General features: G+C 48.6%; 1 protein-coding gene across 1 annotated transcript in view; it reads left to right on the forward strand.

The window, feature by feature from the left end:
• Positions 1-18,172, forward strand: part of TG (thyroglobulin) — a 241,822-nt gene that overhangs the window by 38,580 nt on the left and 185,070 nt on the right. Inside the window, exons 19-22 of the mRNA XM_030875854.2 lie at positions 1,756-1,912; positions 3,386-3,610; positions 10,426-10,575; positions 12,528-12,698. Of these exons, the coding sequence (XP_030731714.2) occupies positions 1,756-1,912; positions 3,386-3,610; positions 10,426-10,575; positions 12,528-12,698 (703 nt within the window). The remainder of the gene's footprint in view (positions 1-1,755; positions 1,913-3,385; positions 3,611-10,425; positions 10,576-12,527; positions 12,699-18,172) is intronic.

An 18,172-nucleotide genomic window follows, 5' to 3' on the forward strand; every position in this document is an offset into this window, starting at 1 on the left:
GCTCAGTGGGTATCATTAGCCCTTGACTGGTAAGTGAATTAACTAAAGCCCATGGAGAGTAAGTAAGTTGCCCGAGATTTCACATCACGGAGTAAGTCTAGACTCTCACTACACCAAATTTGTTCATTCTTTCACTCATTTTCTCCCTCCTTCATTCTTCCATTTAGCAAGTGTTTGGGTGCCTGTTACAGGCCAAGCATGGTTTTAGGCACTGAGGATTATCGGAGATAAACAAAGCCAGACACTAGTTACAGCGGCCAGGACAGATTTTCATCAGTAATACACTGGTGCTCAGCAGCCCCTCAGCCTCTCTGAAGCTAATTCAATCTGTAACGTGGGGTAATGACAGTTCTGACTCCACAGGCCTGTTTTGGAGACTAAACTAGCTAACGTGTTTACGGCGCTCCACGCAGGGCCTGAATAATGGAGGATGTTCAGAAAGTGTGCACATTGCCTCGCGGGAGGTACCGCGAGGTACCAGGTACCTGGCACACAGCAGTTCTCCTCCAGTGACAGCGGCACGAACCCCACGTCCACTGGCGCACCTGCACCCTGGGCGTCGTGGGGTGCACGGCACATAGTAGGTGCCTGGTACCAGTCTGTGGCTTGACCTGCCATTCATGTTGAATGACCTCCTGCAGCCCAGGGCCTGTGTTGAGAGGGCATCGTCTGGACCCTGAATGAGGTGGTCAAGGTCTCTCGTGCAGCAGGCTGACAGCCAAGGCCCAGATCGACTCTGGATCGTGGGTTGGACAGATGTCCTTCACAGACCCTTCCTTTTACACAGAACCTTCTCATTCACCTCTAGATGCCCAAGCTTCTGATAAACTAACACCCCCTGGGGCTTGATGTAGAAGCTCTTGGGATGTTGCTTTTGAAAGAGCACGATGGGAAGAGGGCCCAGTGAGGCTTGTGTTGAACCCCAGCCCCTGCCCGGCACTGTCCCCAGGCTAACCAGGCACCACCACCGTCCATCCGCCCACCCTGCCCTGCAGACGGTCAGGGGGCACTGAGGGCCGTGCTCAGGTTGGGAGGAGAAGCCAGGCCTTGTGGTCACAATGGAGGAGCTGTTGCTTCCCGGGAGGGAGGTTCGTGTCCTGCTGGATGTAGGTGTTGTGAGGACATTGGCCGAGTCGTCGGCAGAAGTTGTTTCTCCAATGAAGTACAGCCCCGTGAATTCGGAGTGTTTAGGCTTTCTTGTGTGTGTGTGTGTGTGTGTGTGTGTGTGTGTGTGTGTGTGTGTGTGTGTGTGTGTGTGTGTGTCTGTGCCCTTTTAATTTTTTGAGAATCTTTAAATCTTTATTTTTTTCTAAGTATATTTGTTTTCTTTGTAGTTTATTTTATTTTTACATATATGTGTATCTATTCTCTTTCAAATTCTTTTCCCATTTACATTGGCTTTTACTCTGCTTACACCTCTGTCTGCAGGCTGTGTGACCTGAGCAGGTGATTCAACCTCTCTGAACCTGGAACCTCATTTTCCAGCTCTCTCAAGGCTGTGTCCTCCCAAACAGCTCCCACTGGGGACAGGTGGTGGGTGTAGAGCAGACCTTCTGAGGACAGGGGAGGGCTCAGGAGCTCTGATTGCCTGGGGCCAGTTCCCGGGTCAAAGGGAGGTCACGACCTCTCCACGACCTCCTCTGACAGTAACATAAGCCAGTTTAAGTGCCTGGCGTGGGCCAGTTTAAGTGCCTGGCGCGGGCTCGGCAATGCTGGCTCCCTGCTCCGTGTTCTTGAGCTCGTGTCTCCGTGCAGGTGAAGACGGCTGGGACCCCTGTCTCCATCCCCGTCTGTGACGACTTCACGGTGCGGGTGGAGTGTCTGAGTGGGGAGCGGTTAGGAGCCAATGTCACGTGGAAATTGCGGCTGGAGGATGTCCCACCCGCCTCTCTCCCGGATCTGCGTGATGTTGGTATGTTTTCCCGCACTGCTGCCGTGAAGGTGCACAGACTCGCTGGGTCTCAATGCTCCTATCCATCAGATGGAGCCGCTGCGGCCCAGCGCCTTCCTGTGGGGCTCAGGGAGGGAACCATGGGAGGGTTCCCGTGGGAGGAAGGGGCTAGTTGGAGGGGCTAGTGGGAGGGGCTACTTCCTGAGAAGTTTATAAAGAGCAATAGAGTTCTGGTCCATAGCTGACTAGAGCTAAATAATATCACCCGGCTGCGCTTTTGTGAACCTTTTCTAATTCTCATCTTCGTTTTCTGGGCACAGAGAAGGAAGACAGGTGTGATGTAGGGGAGGGTGGGGCGGGGTGAGGGCGTCTCCATTGGTTTATAATTTATGTCCTGCCTACTTCCAAACAGAATGTCTCAGACCACTGACACTGTTTAAACCCATTATTAACACTATTTAAAATGGAGTGGTAATGATATGGATGAATCGAGAGTAGAAAGATCTAAGGAGAAGCAGAGTGGCTCTTACGATCGTTACTCTGAACCAGGGTGGGACATAACCCATGGGCTTCTGACCAGAGGGTGGAAGCTTCTCCACTTCCTCTTCCACTGTCTGGTGGCCAAATGCCGAGGGTCGGGGCTGGCTGGAGCTTGACCTCTGTTCTATGAGGGGGAACTTGTAGACAATGCCACAGTGTAACCCAGGAGGCAGACTGTATCTCAGACATTCTGCAGTGCCTGTGACCCTAATTACCATCTCCCCCCAGTAGCGTTATGAATTAAGGGTCACTTTTTTTTCCCTCTGGAAACAGCCGGCATAATTTGGGTATGTTTGAAGCTGCAAATGGATGAGATGTTTATTCCTGGCGTCCATGGCCTGGGGCTGCCTTTACAGTAGCCGTTGTGGCGTGAATGTTCGTTGCGTGCTGGGACCCTCCCCAGCTCCAGATGTAGTGCTCACGCATCTGCTTTCTTCCTAGGAAACACTTGGAGTTCGACAGCTGGAGGCCTTCTCAGCGTTTAGCTGAACCTGAGACGGAGGCTCTGCCTTCCCTTTGATCGGCCCCATCACATTCTCTCTTGTAATCCTCACCAACTGCAACAGGGGCATTCCTAGCCCCATTTTTCAGATGGGGAAACTGAGGCGCAGGGATGGTGGCTTGGCAAAGGTTGGGACAGTCGTGTATCTGGATAGTGTACCTTAGACGAGTGATTGAAGTCATGATATCCTATACCAGTGGGGGTCACATTGCTGCCACAGAAGTGACAGGAGCTGGAGATCTGGTTTGGAGTCCTAGCTGTGCTTCTGATTCTGTGTATCTTTGGGTCAATCAATCCCCTTCTCTGGGTCTCAGTTTCTCCCTCTGTAAAATGAGACACTGGCAAAGGCCTATGTCTCCTTTTGCTGTGGATGTGCTGGGTGGCTCTGTCCCTGGATCCTCCCTGACCCTTGCAGGAGCAATGACACTCCTGCCTCATCTTGTGTCTTGCAGAGGAAGCCTTGGTGGGCAAGGATCTCGTTGGGCGCTTTACAGATCTGATCCAAAGTGGAAAATTCCAGCTTCATCTGAATTCCAAGACGTTCCCAGCAGACACATTCATCCAATTCCTCCAAGGGGACCGCTTTGGCACCTCTCCCAGGACACAGTTTGGGTGCTTGGAAGGATTCCACCAAGTCTCGGCCACCAGCAACGCCAGTCAGGACCCATTGGGGTGTGGTAGGTTCCCCCTCTCTCCCTGGACCGCTGTTACTGAGCCATGCGAGGTTGTGGGAAAGGCCACAGAGCTCTGATAGAGGTTATTCTGACATACAGAGTGGAGACTCATTCATTTATTTATTGAATGAAAGCTTTTCAATTGTCCAAATATACTCACAGGCATATAGTTATCACCCACCAGGTAGTAGCTGAAACTAGAGGCAACATGACAGAGGAAGAGCTCCCATGTTTGAGGTTATCCTTCCTCTTAGTCCTTGATGAGCTTGGACCCTGTGGCCTGGGCTGCGCTGTCTTGGTGGAGAAGGCCGATGTCTACCCCACGTGCTCCATGACTTTTCCCAGTCTGGTTATGGCAACACGTCACCCACCACCATCCCCAAGTGGCCAGCGATCATCCCAGGACGTGATGGTTCAGGGGAAGTGATTCCTGGTGGAGGTTTACTGGGCTGTTCTTGGCCTGACACATCAGCAGCCTTGGAAGCCATTCTCACTAGACTGCAGCTGCCGGTTCCCTGAATAGAAGCTGTGTGATTTGCTGCCGTAACAAATCGCCACAAATGTAGCTGTTTAAAACAACACCCACTTATTGTGCTGTAGTTCTGTAGGCTTGAATTCTCACACAGGGTCTCACTGGGCTCACATCAAGGTGTCAGGAGGACTGCATTCCTACCAGAGGCCCTGGGAGGGAATCAGTTTCCTGATTTTTCCAGCTTCTAGATGTTGCCCACATTTCTTGGCTTGTGGCTTCCTTTCTTCGTCTTCAAAACCGGCAGTGTTGTAGCTCTCGGGCCGTTCTTCCATGGTCAGAGCTCCCTTGCATGCTGTCTGTCACTTCTAAGGACCTTATGATTGCACACAGCTGGGTAATCCAGGACACTCTCCCTGTTTTAAGGTCAGTTGACTAGCGACTTTAATTCCATCTGCAACCTTAGTTTCCCTTTGCCATGTGACCTAACATATTTACAGTTTCCAGGGATTAGAACATGGACCTCTTTGGGGGCCATTGTTCCATCCACTACTGAAACTTCCAGGGCCTCATGGTGAGAAGTCATCCTCCCACATGGCATGAGACAGAGGCATTTTTATTGAGCTGAAGAGAGAGACTATGTTTCTCAGTTATTTATTTTTCCACTATTCATGTTGGTTGCAACACAAAAGCTATAAGGCCTTTCCTCTTACGAAATCCATGCCAAATTCTAAGCTCCACACTGGATTTCAGGCACAGCTAACTCTTAACACAGAAACCAGAGACACAACCACTTCTTGCTAACACTTACAGAGGATTTTGCAGTTTACAAACACCTTCACAAATACTTAACTCTTACTATCGCCCCCGGTGGCAGGTCATCGCCCCATTTGACAGGTGAAGAGGCTGAGGCTCAGATGAAATGAGGTCATGGGTCTGTAGTGCCCAGAGCAGGGCTGACTCAAAGGAGGGACTCGGTTCTCTGTGGATGAGTTACCCCAGGTCCTCTGGGACCAGAGCTCACGATCCTTCCACCTCAACAGAGCTGCCCAAACAAAGAAGATAAGAAGTAGAAGCAGGCGTGGATGGTGCCACCTGCCAGGGTGGGAGAAACAGGGTCACAGCAACAGAGGTGATTGCAACACCTGCCACTGTGTTCTCAGACTTGCTGTGAAGAGCCTTGGGCTCCACTGCCAAAAGCTCACTGTGTGTGTGTGTGTGTGTGTCTTTGTGCACAAACATGCGTGTATTGGGAGGAGGCTGCTTTTATAATCACCCCAGGCGGTGTTGATAAGGGGGTCTGGGAGCCCCACTTGAAGAGCCTCACCAACCTCGGGTGCCCCCTCTGGAGCTTGGAGCCAAGAGGCGGGACAGCAGGAGATGGAGAGAGGGACCAGTCAAGCGCCAGGTCCGCATTTCCTGTGTGTAAAATAAAGGGGATGGACTGGGAATCTGGTCCTCGGTTCCCTCTAGGGAACTCGGTTGATGATTAGATGGCCATTTCCTGTCTACCAGGACAGATAGTGCGGCTCAGCTGGGAAGTGGGAGGGGAAGCCGAGCCAGGAGCACAGACAGACTTGCCTGACGGGTGTCAAGCAGTGGAGACCCAGGGAATCAGAACCCGGCCTCGGGGTGACCGGCTCCAGAGAGAGTGGGAGTTATAGGGTGGGCCTGTGAAGGAAAGGTTTGGCCAGGGCTGCACTTGCTGCAGAACAGGAGTGGCCACCTTTTTCCGTAAAGGGCCAAAGCAAGTCTTTTAGCCTTTGCAGACCATTCTGTTTCTGTCTCGTGGACTCAGCTCGTCCATTGTGGGGAGAGAAACGTGGCTGTGTCCTAATAAAACTTTGCTTGCCAAACGGAAGGTGAGCTGCATTTGGCCTGAGGGCTGTAGTCTACCCTTCCTAGCTCTACACAAACCTACATTCTGTTCTTCAACTGCGGCAGCTTTTTACCAAGTTACAGAGCATTGTTGATCACACCATTCAGCCCCACCCCTTACTCCAAATGGTTAGAAAGGTCCAGAATGGAATTCACAAAAGCTGTACCAAAAGCCCTGGATTTTCTCCAGTATTAATGATAACATCCATTCTCTATTGAATTTCTGCATTGCTCTGGTCCAGGATGTCAGGTATTTTTAATGCCAAGGGGTTGACGAAGCAGCTGGGGGGCATACAGTTAAGAGTGTGAGGAAACTGCTCTTGGAAGTCAGGTAGACCTGGGTTCAAGTCTTAGCTCCAGCACCTTCTCAGTGTGGGTTCTTGGGACACTGCCCACCTTCACTAGGCGTAATCTGGAAATCAGGGACAGTAGTGCCTATTTCGCGGGGACTGTGGTTTGCATAGCTGAGTATAATGGATACAAAGCTCATTGCTTCACACAAAGTGAAACTTCAGCACATTGTTTTGTTGTTAATTGTCCGTGTGAGATTTAAACTCAGCCCTGCTGTTTCCAAATTCTTTGTTCTGTCCGGTGATTCACAAGTCTCCCTTCTCAACAAGGGCTCTTGGTGAAATCACGCCCTCGGATTCTTGTATCTATTCTTACTGGCTCTTTTTCCTTCTGAAGCACATCTGGAATACAGCTGTGAGGCTACAAGCAGAGCATTGTCCTGTGGAGATAAGGCAGGGTTTCTGTGTGTCGTCGTGGGGGGCCAATCTGGATGGTCTCCGGGGGGACAGTGACTCAGGGAGACTGGTGGGAATGTCCGCCTCCCGTGACTCAGGCAGGCGTAGCAGCCTTAGTCTAGGCAGTGCCTACTGCAAGGGGTGGAGGCTTTCCTTGCCCCTCCCACGCGGTCAGTTACGTTCACCCTCTTGCCTCACTGCCAGCCACGTGGCTTCCCCTCAGAATTACCTGCTGGCAACCTTCATACCAGGTTGTTCCATTAAGGAGAATCCCAGAGAAATTGTCTGGATTTTCCATTTCCATTCTGAACACCATTCACTGTCACTCGTTCACTGCAAATTCTTATAATAGAGCTAGTTCTCTACGGATTTTTTCCTGAAGTAACATGTTATGTCTTGTTTCCTTCCTCCCTCCCTCCTTTCCTTCCTTCCTTCTTTCTATTCATGCATCTGTCCATGCAAGCATCCGTCCTTCCTTCCATCAGTCCTCCCATCCATCCGTCCATCCATCCATCCATTCCATCCAAACTTTCAAAATATAATTATGTGTCCAATACCACGTGACATTCTTAGGGAAGCAAACGTCATAGCTCCACTTTCAAGGAGCCCACAGTCTAGCTGAAGCGAGGTTAAGTGAAAAGACAGCTAAAATACCATGTGAAAAACCTTTTGCATCCCACTCAGGGCAGTCAGGGATGGCTTGCTGGGGTAGTAAAGGCTGGCGCGAAGTCTTAAAGGCTAGTTAAAATTGTCACTTGGACAAGAGCAGACAAGAAGTGGTGTGTGTGTGTGTGTGTGTGTGTGTGTGTGTGTGTGTGTACGTGTGTGTGCCCCCGTGTCGAGTTTGCTAAAGTGATGAAGCACATTCCAGAAATGGAGATTAGCGCAAAAGCAGGGAGTTACGAGGTGCTGTGGCATTATGGGGACAGTGCACATGGTTTGCGTGACAGGAGAATGGGGCCTGAGAGATAGGAGAGGACCAGAGTGGGAGAGGCCTGGGGGCACAGCAAGGGGCTGGGTTTGGTGGGGTCACCAGGGGCGAATTTTAGGTTGGAGAGTGACGGGGCCAGGGGTGGGGTTGAGCAAAGCAGGCTAAGGAGTGAAGGACAGTTATGCTTCCTCAGATATTTTTCTTCAGCAGAAACACGACTGCTGTTGTTTGGGGACTTTGGGAATGGGTTGGCTAGACGGATGGCATAACCCCAAAGCTCTGTGCAACTTGCAAACTCAAATTGGCCAAATTGCCTCATTTTATGGAAGAGGGAACTGAGGCGCCAGGGACTTCCCAGTGATTTCCATGAAGGGATTTAACTGAGGGATAGACATCCAGTTGCTGCGGCGGACTCAGGGTCTCTAGGAGGCCCCACCTGCTGGGGAAGGAGGCAACGGAGCCTCACCGTGATGTTCACAAAGGTGCCTTTGGGTGGAAAAGACTCTTGACGTCAGACATGGAAAGAAACAGAGCACAGGTTCCTTGCGCGTGGTCGAGAGGCCTGAAATGTGTGGCAGCAAAAATTCCCAGCTCTCTTTTTTCTGCCCCTTCACCTGCACCCTGGGTTCAGAGGCAGCAACTAAGGCTGGCTTAAAAGGTTTTGTTTTCCTTTAGCAATGAACTTGGAGACTACTTGAAAAAACAGCCACAGTACTGAGGTAAAAATACTAGAGAAGATCAACAATGTGACTCATAGAAGTAACGAAACCCCGCTCTCTGAGCGAGGATGTGCATGGCACAGGGCAGGCCGGAAAACACACCATTCAGTTTCCAGGGTGTGCCTGGAGTTTCTGATTTACTCAGAAACACCACACACATCTGCACGCTCAAGAGAGTAGCTCTCAGATCCACGCTGGCTCCGTTCGAGCACATCCTACACGTTTGTGCTCACTTCGTCGTCAAAGGCAGGTGGTTGAATTGGTGTGTGGAGAAAAGGCTTTGGTTTGGGGAGAATGGGGCTTGAATCCCACCCCTGCCATCTCGCTGCCTGGTTGACCTTGCCCTTGAACATCAGTTTTCTCCAGGCTAGAATGGCGCTGATCGCTTTCCCATAACGTGGTGACATTGTAATACCTGGCACTGTGCTTGGCGCGTTCTATAATTTTACTTCCTCCCTGCCCTTTTCAGAAGAGCATGCTGGGGGCGCCATGCACGAGTGTCCTGAGGCTCAGCTTTCTCATCTGTGAAGTGCAGGTAGAACGCTAACTCCTGGGTATGCTGTAGTGATGTACACGTGGCACATAGAGGAGTGCCAGGCACAAAGACAGCACCCCCAAGAGTGGGCACGCTTTTGGCTCCCACCCTTACTGGGTAGCAGCTCACTTCTAGAAGTTATTTGGAAAAATCTCCAGAACACAACCCTGAATCAAGAAAAAAGACAAAATAGAACCTCCTTCTGCCATCCCCTTCTCTGAGCTGTCAGAATCTGTGTGGCCAAGTTCACGCACTCGCCTCAGAGCAGGGCTCTTGGACGCCAACTTAGAACCCTTATGCGGCATGCATCTGTCCAGTTTGGGTTTCTAGTTTCTCAGCTCGTATCATATTGGAGGAGCCAAATTAGGAAGGGTTGGGAGTGTTAGAATCAGAGGGACAGAAAGACTGCTGATTGACAGGGGAGCACAGGGAGGAGACGAATGAGGTGAATGAGGCATCCAGGCTGCAAGACGTGAGTAGGTCCTCACTCTCAGGGTCACACTTGGAGTTTCTGAGTAAATCAGACTCAACAAGCCAACTGTGAGGGCCTCTGTCAGTCCTGTGCCCTGGGCGTCTCACTCGCCTCCCGGTAGTCCCAGGTCTGAGCCATGCCATCACCGACTGACCAAGCGGGAGAGGCCACATTCAAGTGAGATGGTGCTGAATTGTTGAAATCACCCCACAGAGGGAGGGCACTCTGTTTGGACAGAGTAGGTGCTGAGGTTGGCTGCCAGGAATGGCTCCCTCAAGTCTAGAATGAATTACCATGTGTTGAGCACCTGTGAGTCTGGCATTATGATATGTGCTTTCTGTACATCATCACTGCACTCCAACGGGATAATATTATTAATCCTTTTTTTACAGAGGAGAAAATGGAGCCTCAGGGAAGTCCAGAGGCATTTAGGTAGAGTGGGGTGGGGAATTTTACCCGATCTGTTTGACCCCAAAGTTTGCACCCACCACTGTGCTCTCCCATATTCCCATGGCAACCTATGGAGGGACGCTCATGTTTCAAGATGTTCTCAACTTCATCCCATGACAACCTTCTCTTTGTCTAGTAAGCTCTAGCTCAGTAGCTGGCTTTAGTTGGCTTTTATCTTTCCGTTCCTTGAATAATCCAAACTCATTCCTGCCTCAAGATTTTCACACTTGCTGTTCTCTCTGCACAGAATTCTCTTCTGCATCTTGGCCTAGAGTATTCCTCACCCATCAGGTCTCATGTGTCGCCTCTCAGAGGGGCCTTCCTCACTATCGTGCCCTCTGCTCCTGCTTCATTTCACTCAACTCTGACATTCTGGTTGGACACCCTCTCATCCTACCAGCCCATCAGCTCCTGGAGAGCAGGAACTTTGTCGACCCTCTTCACGGCTTATCCCCTACTCTTAGAGCCTGACGCACAGCAGATTCTCAGTGGGCAATTTGTTAAATGAATGAGCTCTTGTCTGATTTTGGAGTTTCAGAGACCCTGTGGGTTCTGAGGTTGTAACTATAAAGCTAGTATCTTGTTCTTTAACCTGATTGCTCTGTTTATCTTTTCTAGTTAAGTGTCCTGAAGGAAGCTATTTTCAGGATGAGCAGTGTATTCCCTGTCCTGCTGGATTCTACCAAGAACAGGCAGGTAGCCTGGCCTGCGTCCCTTGTCCTGTGGGCAGAACGACCATTTCCGTTGGAGCTTTCAGCCAGACTCACTGTAAGTTCTAAAGAGTCCCACTTCGAAAGAGAAACCCTACAATGTCATGGGGACCCTGCAGGACATCTCAACCTTGTTACTACTGAAATTTTGAGACAGATACTTCTTCGTTTTGGAGCGCTGTCCCTTGCATGATAGGATGTTTATTTAGCAGCACCACTGCTCCTTACCTATTAGATGCCAGTAGTACCACCCATGCACACCAAGTTGTGACAACCAAACTGTCTCCAGACAATGCCAAATGTCTCCTAGATGGGGGCAAAATTGTCCACCCTTGAGAACCATTGGATACAGATCGTAATCCAAAGGGCACCACCTTTGAATGCCTGTGCTCTGTCAAGAGCTAGGCCAGACCTTCTGCCCGTGTTGCTTCGTTCAATCCTCCCAACTCCTTCTAGGTAAACATCATGAGCCCAACTTTTACGTATAAAACGGCTAAGGCTCACGGAAGAAATTTAGCTAAAGTCGCTCAGCTAGAAAGTGACATAGCTGGCCTTTGATCTTGGCATTGTCTGATTCTGAAACTTCTGATTTTTGTAAGTCAATGTTATCAGATTAAGAAGTGGAAGATGTTTTCCACCTACGATCATTACCACTGTGTAGCTCATATTCCCTTTCTGGCCCCATGAATCTGTCAGGACTGTGTGTACCGGTGGCCTTCCTGTATGTCATGTGATTTCACTTGGCCTATTTACTTAACAGTCAACTGGGGAGTGTTGGGTTTTCTCTAGCAGGGGCCCATAACTTGCCTTGTCGCAAATCTTTTCATGTTAGTCTGAAATGGTGTCAACATGAGGCATTGCTAAAAATCAGAGTAGAGTTTAGAATTGTAAAATAATCAAAAGAGGTCAAGTCACCTTCTGTGACAGAGGCAGTTTCCTTGGTCAGGAGAGCAGTGGAAATAGGGCGGTATTTCCAAGAAAGTAAATAGAGGAATTTCCTAGGCCAGATGTCTGACATTCCTTCTGGAGGAGAAAATCTTTCCCAGGAACTCAGAGTGTCCTTGACGCCCGGGCGTCCCGCTCAGTTTGCACACGTTGGCTCCAGACACTGTGGTTTGGGATGACATGAAGTGTTGTCACATGGCCCCGAGGAATCCTTTCTTGAAAGGAGGTCCCTGCAGAGCGCTGATCTTCGTGGAGCGGGTGCTGCCTACATGGCAGGGAGCAGAGGGGGAGGCGGAGGCTCGCCACCCCCCAACCCCATTTCCATCCCCACGCTCCCTCCTACTGGCACTGTGACCTCGGCCAAGTCACCTTCCTTCTCTGAATGTCAACTTCCAGAAATGGGGATAAAGACCAAGCACATATTTCTTATTATAAATCACAGAGTCAAAGCCTGGGACGTGTAGGAGGCTTGTATTATATGTCAGACACTGAGCAAGGCACTGGAATAAAATAGGGAGCAAAGCCAGATGAGGTCCCTGCCTGCTTGGGAGGGAGTCAGACAGCTGCAAACCGTTCCTTCCCACAGACCAATGGAAATGATAACTGTGCCGGCTCTGAGCAGAGGTAGGGGTCAAGAGGAGAGTGTGTAACACTCGGGCGTCAAGGGATCTGGGGGCTTCCCTGAGGAAATGAGGACTGGCCGGTGAAGAGTTAACTCCTTGCAGACTGGGGAGAAGGGTGCACCAGGAGAAGAACCGGGGGGCAGAATCTGAGTCCCAGCAAATGGTATCAGAGCAGGCGGTGCGTTCCAGGCCGACTGTGGACACACAGGGGCACGTGCAGGGTCAGATGGGCGGGGCCAGGTCACAGCGGCCTTGGTGGCCCAAAGGCGAGCCCAGACTTTGTCTTTTGGTCGGGGTGGCGACACTGACAAGTTTTAAGCTGGGGGGTGTCTGGCTCCAACGTGTGACTTGGACGTCTGATCAAGGACTGGGAGCCTGGGGTCCGGCAGGGAGGGGACCCCAGAGGCACGGCACTGAGAGCTGTATCCATCTTTGGTTCCAGGTGTCACTGGCTGTCAGAAGAATGAGGCAGGCCTGCGGTGTGACCAGGACGGCCAGTACCGAGCCAGCCAGAGGGATGGGGCCAGCGGGAAGGCCTTCTGCGTGGACAGCGAGGGGCAGAGGCTGCCGTGGTCAGAGACGGAGGCCCTGCTGATGGATGCCCAGTGTCTGAGTACGTGCAGGGTGTTAAGTCAGCCACTCCTGGGGACAGGGCCTGTAATCCCAAGGGCTTTCTAGAAGGGGAGAGACATGTGAGATGCAGTTGTCCCCAACCTTTCATTTCAAAAACTTTTAACCTATGTAGGAGGTGAAAGAATAGTAGGAAGAACAAATACTCGTCACCCAGATCCAAAAATTGTTACTGTTTTGCTCTTTCTCTCTCTCTTTTAATCATTGGAAAGTATATTTCAGACATCATGAAACCTCACCCCTAAATACTTCAGTATCATGAGAAATGAATTCAAAAATCATTCGTCTGCTGAGGTTTCCTTTCTTGTGGGCAGCTTGCCTCCAAAAAGCTGGTCAGCATTTCTCCCTCAGTGGGATGTTGGGGGAAGACCCGAGTGCCAGTCCTTCTTCCATGTTACTTGCTGGGTTACCCAGAGCAAATCGCTCCACTTCTCTGATGCTCATCACCCCAGAAGCCTCCTGCTTGCCTCCTGAGACACCGTGAGGGTCAATATTATCCTATGAAGATGCCAAACATCGAGCCCAGCTATTCAATGAGATAATGGGTGCGAAAGAACTGACAGGAGTCCTATAATCCTAGGTGCATGGGAGTGGGACCAGAACTAATTTAATCCCAGTTGTGCCCTTTACTGGTCGTGCAGTGCTGGGCAAGTCACTTATATTCAACAGTTTCCCCATCTGTAAAATGGGATTGTTAATGCCTTAGCGAAGTGTTAATGAATGCCAAGGGTGTGTGTGTGTGTGTGTGTCTGTGTGTCTGTGTGTGTGTGTGTGTCTGTCCATGGATAAATTGCAAATCCAATGAAAGTCTTTATTATTATTTGTCAGTATCCCTCCTCTTGGGCAGAAATAGCAATTGGGGAGTTAGAGCTGGAAGTGCTTTAAGAGATCAGTTAGGCAGATCTTTGTTATCCTTTACAAATGAGGGAGAAGACGTCCTCAGAGGGAAAGCAACTTGCCCAAGGACCACGGTGATTACTGGCCATTCTGGGTGCTTGCATCTTAACTCTGGCCCTCTTTGCATCCGTACCGCTGGCTTGGCTGTGCGGATTGTAATGTGCACTTTGTAAAGCATTTCCTGGCTTGTTCTGCCCTGTGTTCATCTGGAGCAGACAGGCCAGTTTAATCAGTGGCACCAGAAATGTTTATGAGGAGCAGCTCAGCTTTGCCAACTTTGATGACGCCTCCCTGAAGTACAGGTTTATGAATAGCCTCCAGGTTCGTCCTCAGCATCTTGGCTTCTTATGCAAAGCTTGGAGCTTAGATTTCCCTTTCTGGATATGCAGGAGGATTTCCATGTTAAGAAGCTGGGCCCCCACTGGGATGGCAGCACGCTGTCTCAGAATCCTTGCAACTTGACTTTGAGATCTTTCTCTTTGGGCATGGGATTGAAGTCTCATTATTGAGGTTTTTGTCCCCTAGAAAAGGTGAAGCGCATAGAGGTCAGCTGTGTAATTCCCCGAAAAGGTATCCACTGGCGAGGACGGTGCCCCTTCCACATCCTGACACCACCTCCCTCTGTCCGACCTGGATCCTCAGACACGTGGATCACTGCTGTAGCCTCCTGATTCATCTCTCTGCTCCAGCCTTACCTCCATCCAATGACTTGCCCACGGTGCTTCAGAGCAGTTAAGAGGCAATTCTACTTATACAATTCCCCTTAAAACTCTTCAGTGAACCATAATTCAAAAAGAGTCATGTACCAAAATGTTCATTGCAGCTCTATTTACAATAGCCCGGAGATGGAAACAACCTAAGTGTCCATCATCAGATGAATGGGTAAAGAAGATGTGGCACATATATACAATGCAATATTACTCAGCCATAAAAAGAAACAAAATTTAGCTATTTGTAATGAGGTGGATGGACCTAGAGTCTGTCATACAGAGTGAAGTAAGTCAGAAAGAGAAAGACAAATACCGTATGCTAACACATATGTATGGAATTTAAGGAAAAAAATGACATGAAGAACCTAGGGGTAAGACAGGAATAAAGACACAGACCTACTAGAGAATGGACTTGAGGATATGGGAGGGGGAAGGGTAAGCTGTGACAAAGCGAGAGAGTGGCATGGACATATATACACTACCAAACGTAAAATAGATAGCTAGTGGGAAGCAGCCACATAGCACAGGGAGATCAGCTCGGTGCTTTGTGACCACCTAGAGGGGTGGGATAGGGAGGGTGGGAGGGAGGGAGACGCAAGTGGGAAGAGATATGGGAACATATGTATATGTATAACTGATTCACTTTGTTATAAAGCAGAAACTAACACACCATTGTAAAGCAATTATACAGGATACAGTAGAATTGCACCGCCTCAGGGCCCTCTCTGGACTCTAGCCTCATTAGACGACATGTTCCTTTGCGGCTAGACCTGTATCTTTCTTTTTGTTCTATTCGAGAGTAGCTGGCGCTTGTCTTGTCGACACAATGAATGAATGGCTCTAATTATCTGGGCTTCTTTGGAACTATTTCCTAAAGGTCATCAGGGAAAGGGATTCTCCCACCACCTGAATTCCTGCAGCCAGTCTGACAAGCCCTGACACCGAGGCGGGGTGTCCCTGCAGGGGGCAGAGGGACCCAGCATTTCCTGAGTTGGTACCGGGTACTCCGTGCTGCTCTGTTTATTCCTCACACCAGGCAGCTGAGACTCTCAGAGGCTGAGACATGCCCGGGACACAGAGCTGGTGAGGGCGGTGGCCTCAGGACTGGCTGACTCCAGAGCTAGTGCCCCTTCCCCATTGCCAGCCGCCTCCACACCTTATCTCTCTCTGCTGTACCTTCAGCGTGGCCCCCTTGATCTTTCTGACATTGCCTGTGGTAAACCCTTTGTTTAGACCTTGGCCGGTGGAAATATTTCAAGCTCATCTTCCCTTTAACTCTAGATCCAGTTTTCTAGTTCTGCCCTTTGTTGGTCCACACCAAAGACTTCATATTCCATGTCAAGTGCTCAAACAGAGGAATACGCCTACCATTGGAATTACACCGTCTTCATAACGCTCTGCCCTGGTTTCCTGGTGTTGTAATGATTTTGGCAGTCATCCGTCCATCCAATAAGTAGGAAACTAGTATATATCTGTCACTATCCTAGCTGGCGGGTGTTCACATATCATCAGAACATTATCCTTGTCTTGGAAAGAGACAGGCACATAAATAGCCACAGTACACTGTGCGGAATCATGATCAAATAGAGCGATGTGCCCAGATGCTGACCCTTTATACTTTCCCCAAAACATTTGTAAATATCTGTTATGTATGTAAGTTCGTAACTATCTGTAGGGCATGTGGCAGATTACACCAACAGAATGTATAAATCTGCACACTAACTCAATATTCCATGGAATCATTGGTAGCTCAGTTCATAAATTGTTTCTGTTCTATTTGTCAATGAGCTTCTTCACAGAACTCTGAAATGTCAGGACCTCCATCACCAAGGTGTCCCTTGTGTGAAAACCAGCAGATTCTCTAACTGAAGTGCTAAACTTACACCATTTATGGTTCCTGAGAAGATTTTAATTGGAAACTGAAAAACGTTTCAAATTTTATTTAGTCTCCTAGAATGCTGTAAGCTGCTGGTCCATACCAACGAGGCCTCAGGGACACTGGCTGCCTATAACGTGGTGTTTGCTGGACTGCAGCTTCTGGTCCCTATAAATAAGATAACAAGGAGTATAAAAAATAAAAAAGAGAGGAGGAGATGAGAGCGGAGGGACTGAGTATGGGCTGAGCACATGAACTTGGCAACTTCAATGATCAATGAAGGACCACTTTGTAAAATTAGAATTTGTTTTTTAACATCTTTATTGGAGTATAATTGCTTTACAATGTTGTGTTAGTTTCTGCTGTATCACAAAGTGAATCAGTTATATGTATACATATATCCCCATAGCCCCTCCCTTTTGTGTCTCCCTCCCACCCCTCTAGGTGGTCACAAAGCACTGAGCTGATCTCCCTGTGCTATGCGGCTGCTTCCCACTAGCTATCTATTTTACGTTTGGTAGTGTATATGTCTATGCCACTCTCTCACTACGTGCCAGCTTACCCTTCCCCCTTCCTCATGTTCTCAAGTCCATTCTCTATGTCTGCATCTTTATTCCTGTCCTTCCCCTAAGTTCTCCAGAACTTTTCCTTTTTTCTTTTTTTTTAGACTCCATATATATGTGTTAGCATATGGTATTTGTTTTTCTCTTTCTGACTTACTTCACTCTGTATGACAGACTCTAGGTCCATCCACCTCACTACAAATTACTCAATTTCATTTCTTTTTATGGCTGAGTAATATTCCATTGTATATATGTGCCACATCTTCTTTATCCATTCATCTGTCAGTGGACACTTAGATTGCTTCCACGTCCTGGCTATTGTAAATAGTGCTGCAGTGAACATTGTGTTACATGACTCTTTTTGATTTATGATTTTCTCAGGGTATATGCCCAGTACTGGGATTTCTGGGTCATATGGTAATTCTGTTTTTAGTTTTTTAAGGAACCTCTATACTGTTCTCCATACTGGCTGTACCAATTTACATTTCCACCAACAGTGCAAGAGGGTTCCTTTTCTCCACACCCTCTCCAGCATTTATTGTTTGTAGAATTTTTGATGATGGCCATTCTGACTGGTGTGAGGTGATACCTCACTGTAGTTTTGATTTGCATTTCTCTAACGATTAGTGATGTTGAGCATCCTTTCATGTGTTTGTTGGCAATCTGTATATCTTCTTTGGAGAAGTGTCTATTTAGGCCTTCTGCCCATTTTTGGATTGGGTTGTTTGTTTTTTTGATATTGAGCTGCATGAGCTGCTTGTATATTTTGGAGATGAATCCTTTGTCAGTTGCTTTGTTTGCAAACATTTTCTCCCATTCTGAGTACTGTCTTTTCATCTTGTTTATGGTTTCTTTTGCTGTGCAAAAGGTTTTACATTTCATTAGGTCCCATTTGTTTATTTTTGTTTTTATTTCCATTTCTGTAGGAGGTGGGCCAAAAAGGATCTTGCTGTGATTTATGTCATAGAGTGTTCTGCCTATGTTTTCCTCTAAGAGTTTTATTGTGTCTGGCCTTACATTTAGGTCTTTGATCCATTTTGAGTTTATTTTTGTGTATGGGGTTAGGGACTGTTCTAATTTCATTCTTTTACATGTAGCTGTCCAGTTTTCCCAGCACCACTTATGGAAGAGGCTGTCTTTTCTCCACTGTATATCCTTACCTCCTTTATCAAAGATAAGGTGACCATATGTTCGTGGGTTTATCTCTGGGCTTTCTATCCTGTTCCATTGATCTATATTTCTGTTTTTGTGCCAGTACCATACTGTCTTGATTACTGTAGCTTTGTAGTATAGTCTGACATCAGGGAGCCTGATTCCTCCAGCTCCGTTTTTCTTTCTCAAGATTGATTTGGCTGTTTGGGGTCTTTTGTGTTTCCATACAAATTGTGAAATGTTTTGTTCTAGTTCTGTG

The sequence above is a fragment of the Globicephala melas genome, chromosome 17 (genome assembly GCF_963455315.2).
Source record: "Globicephala melas chromosome 17, mGloMel1.2, whole genome shotgun sequence".
NCBI lineage: Eukaryota > Metazoa > Chordata > Mammalia > Artiodactyla > Delphinidae > Globicephala > Globicephala melas.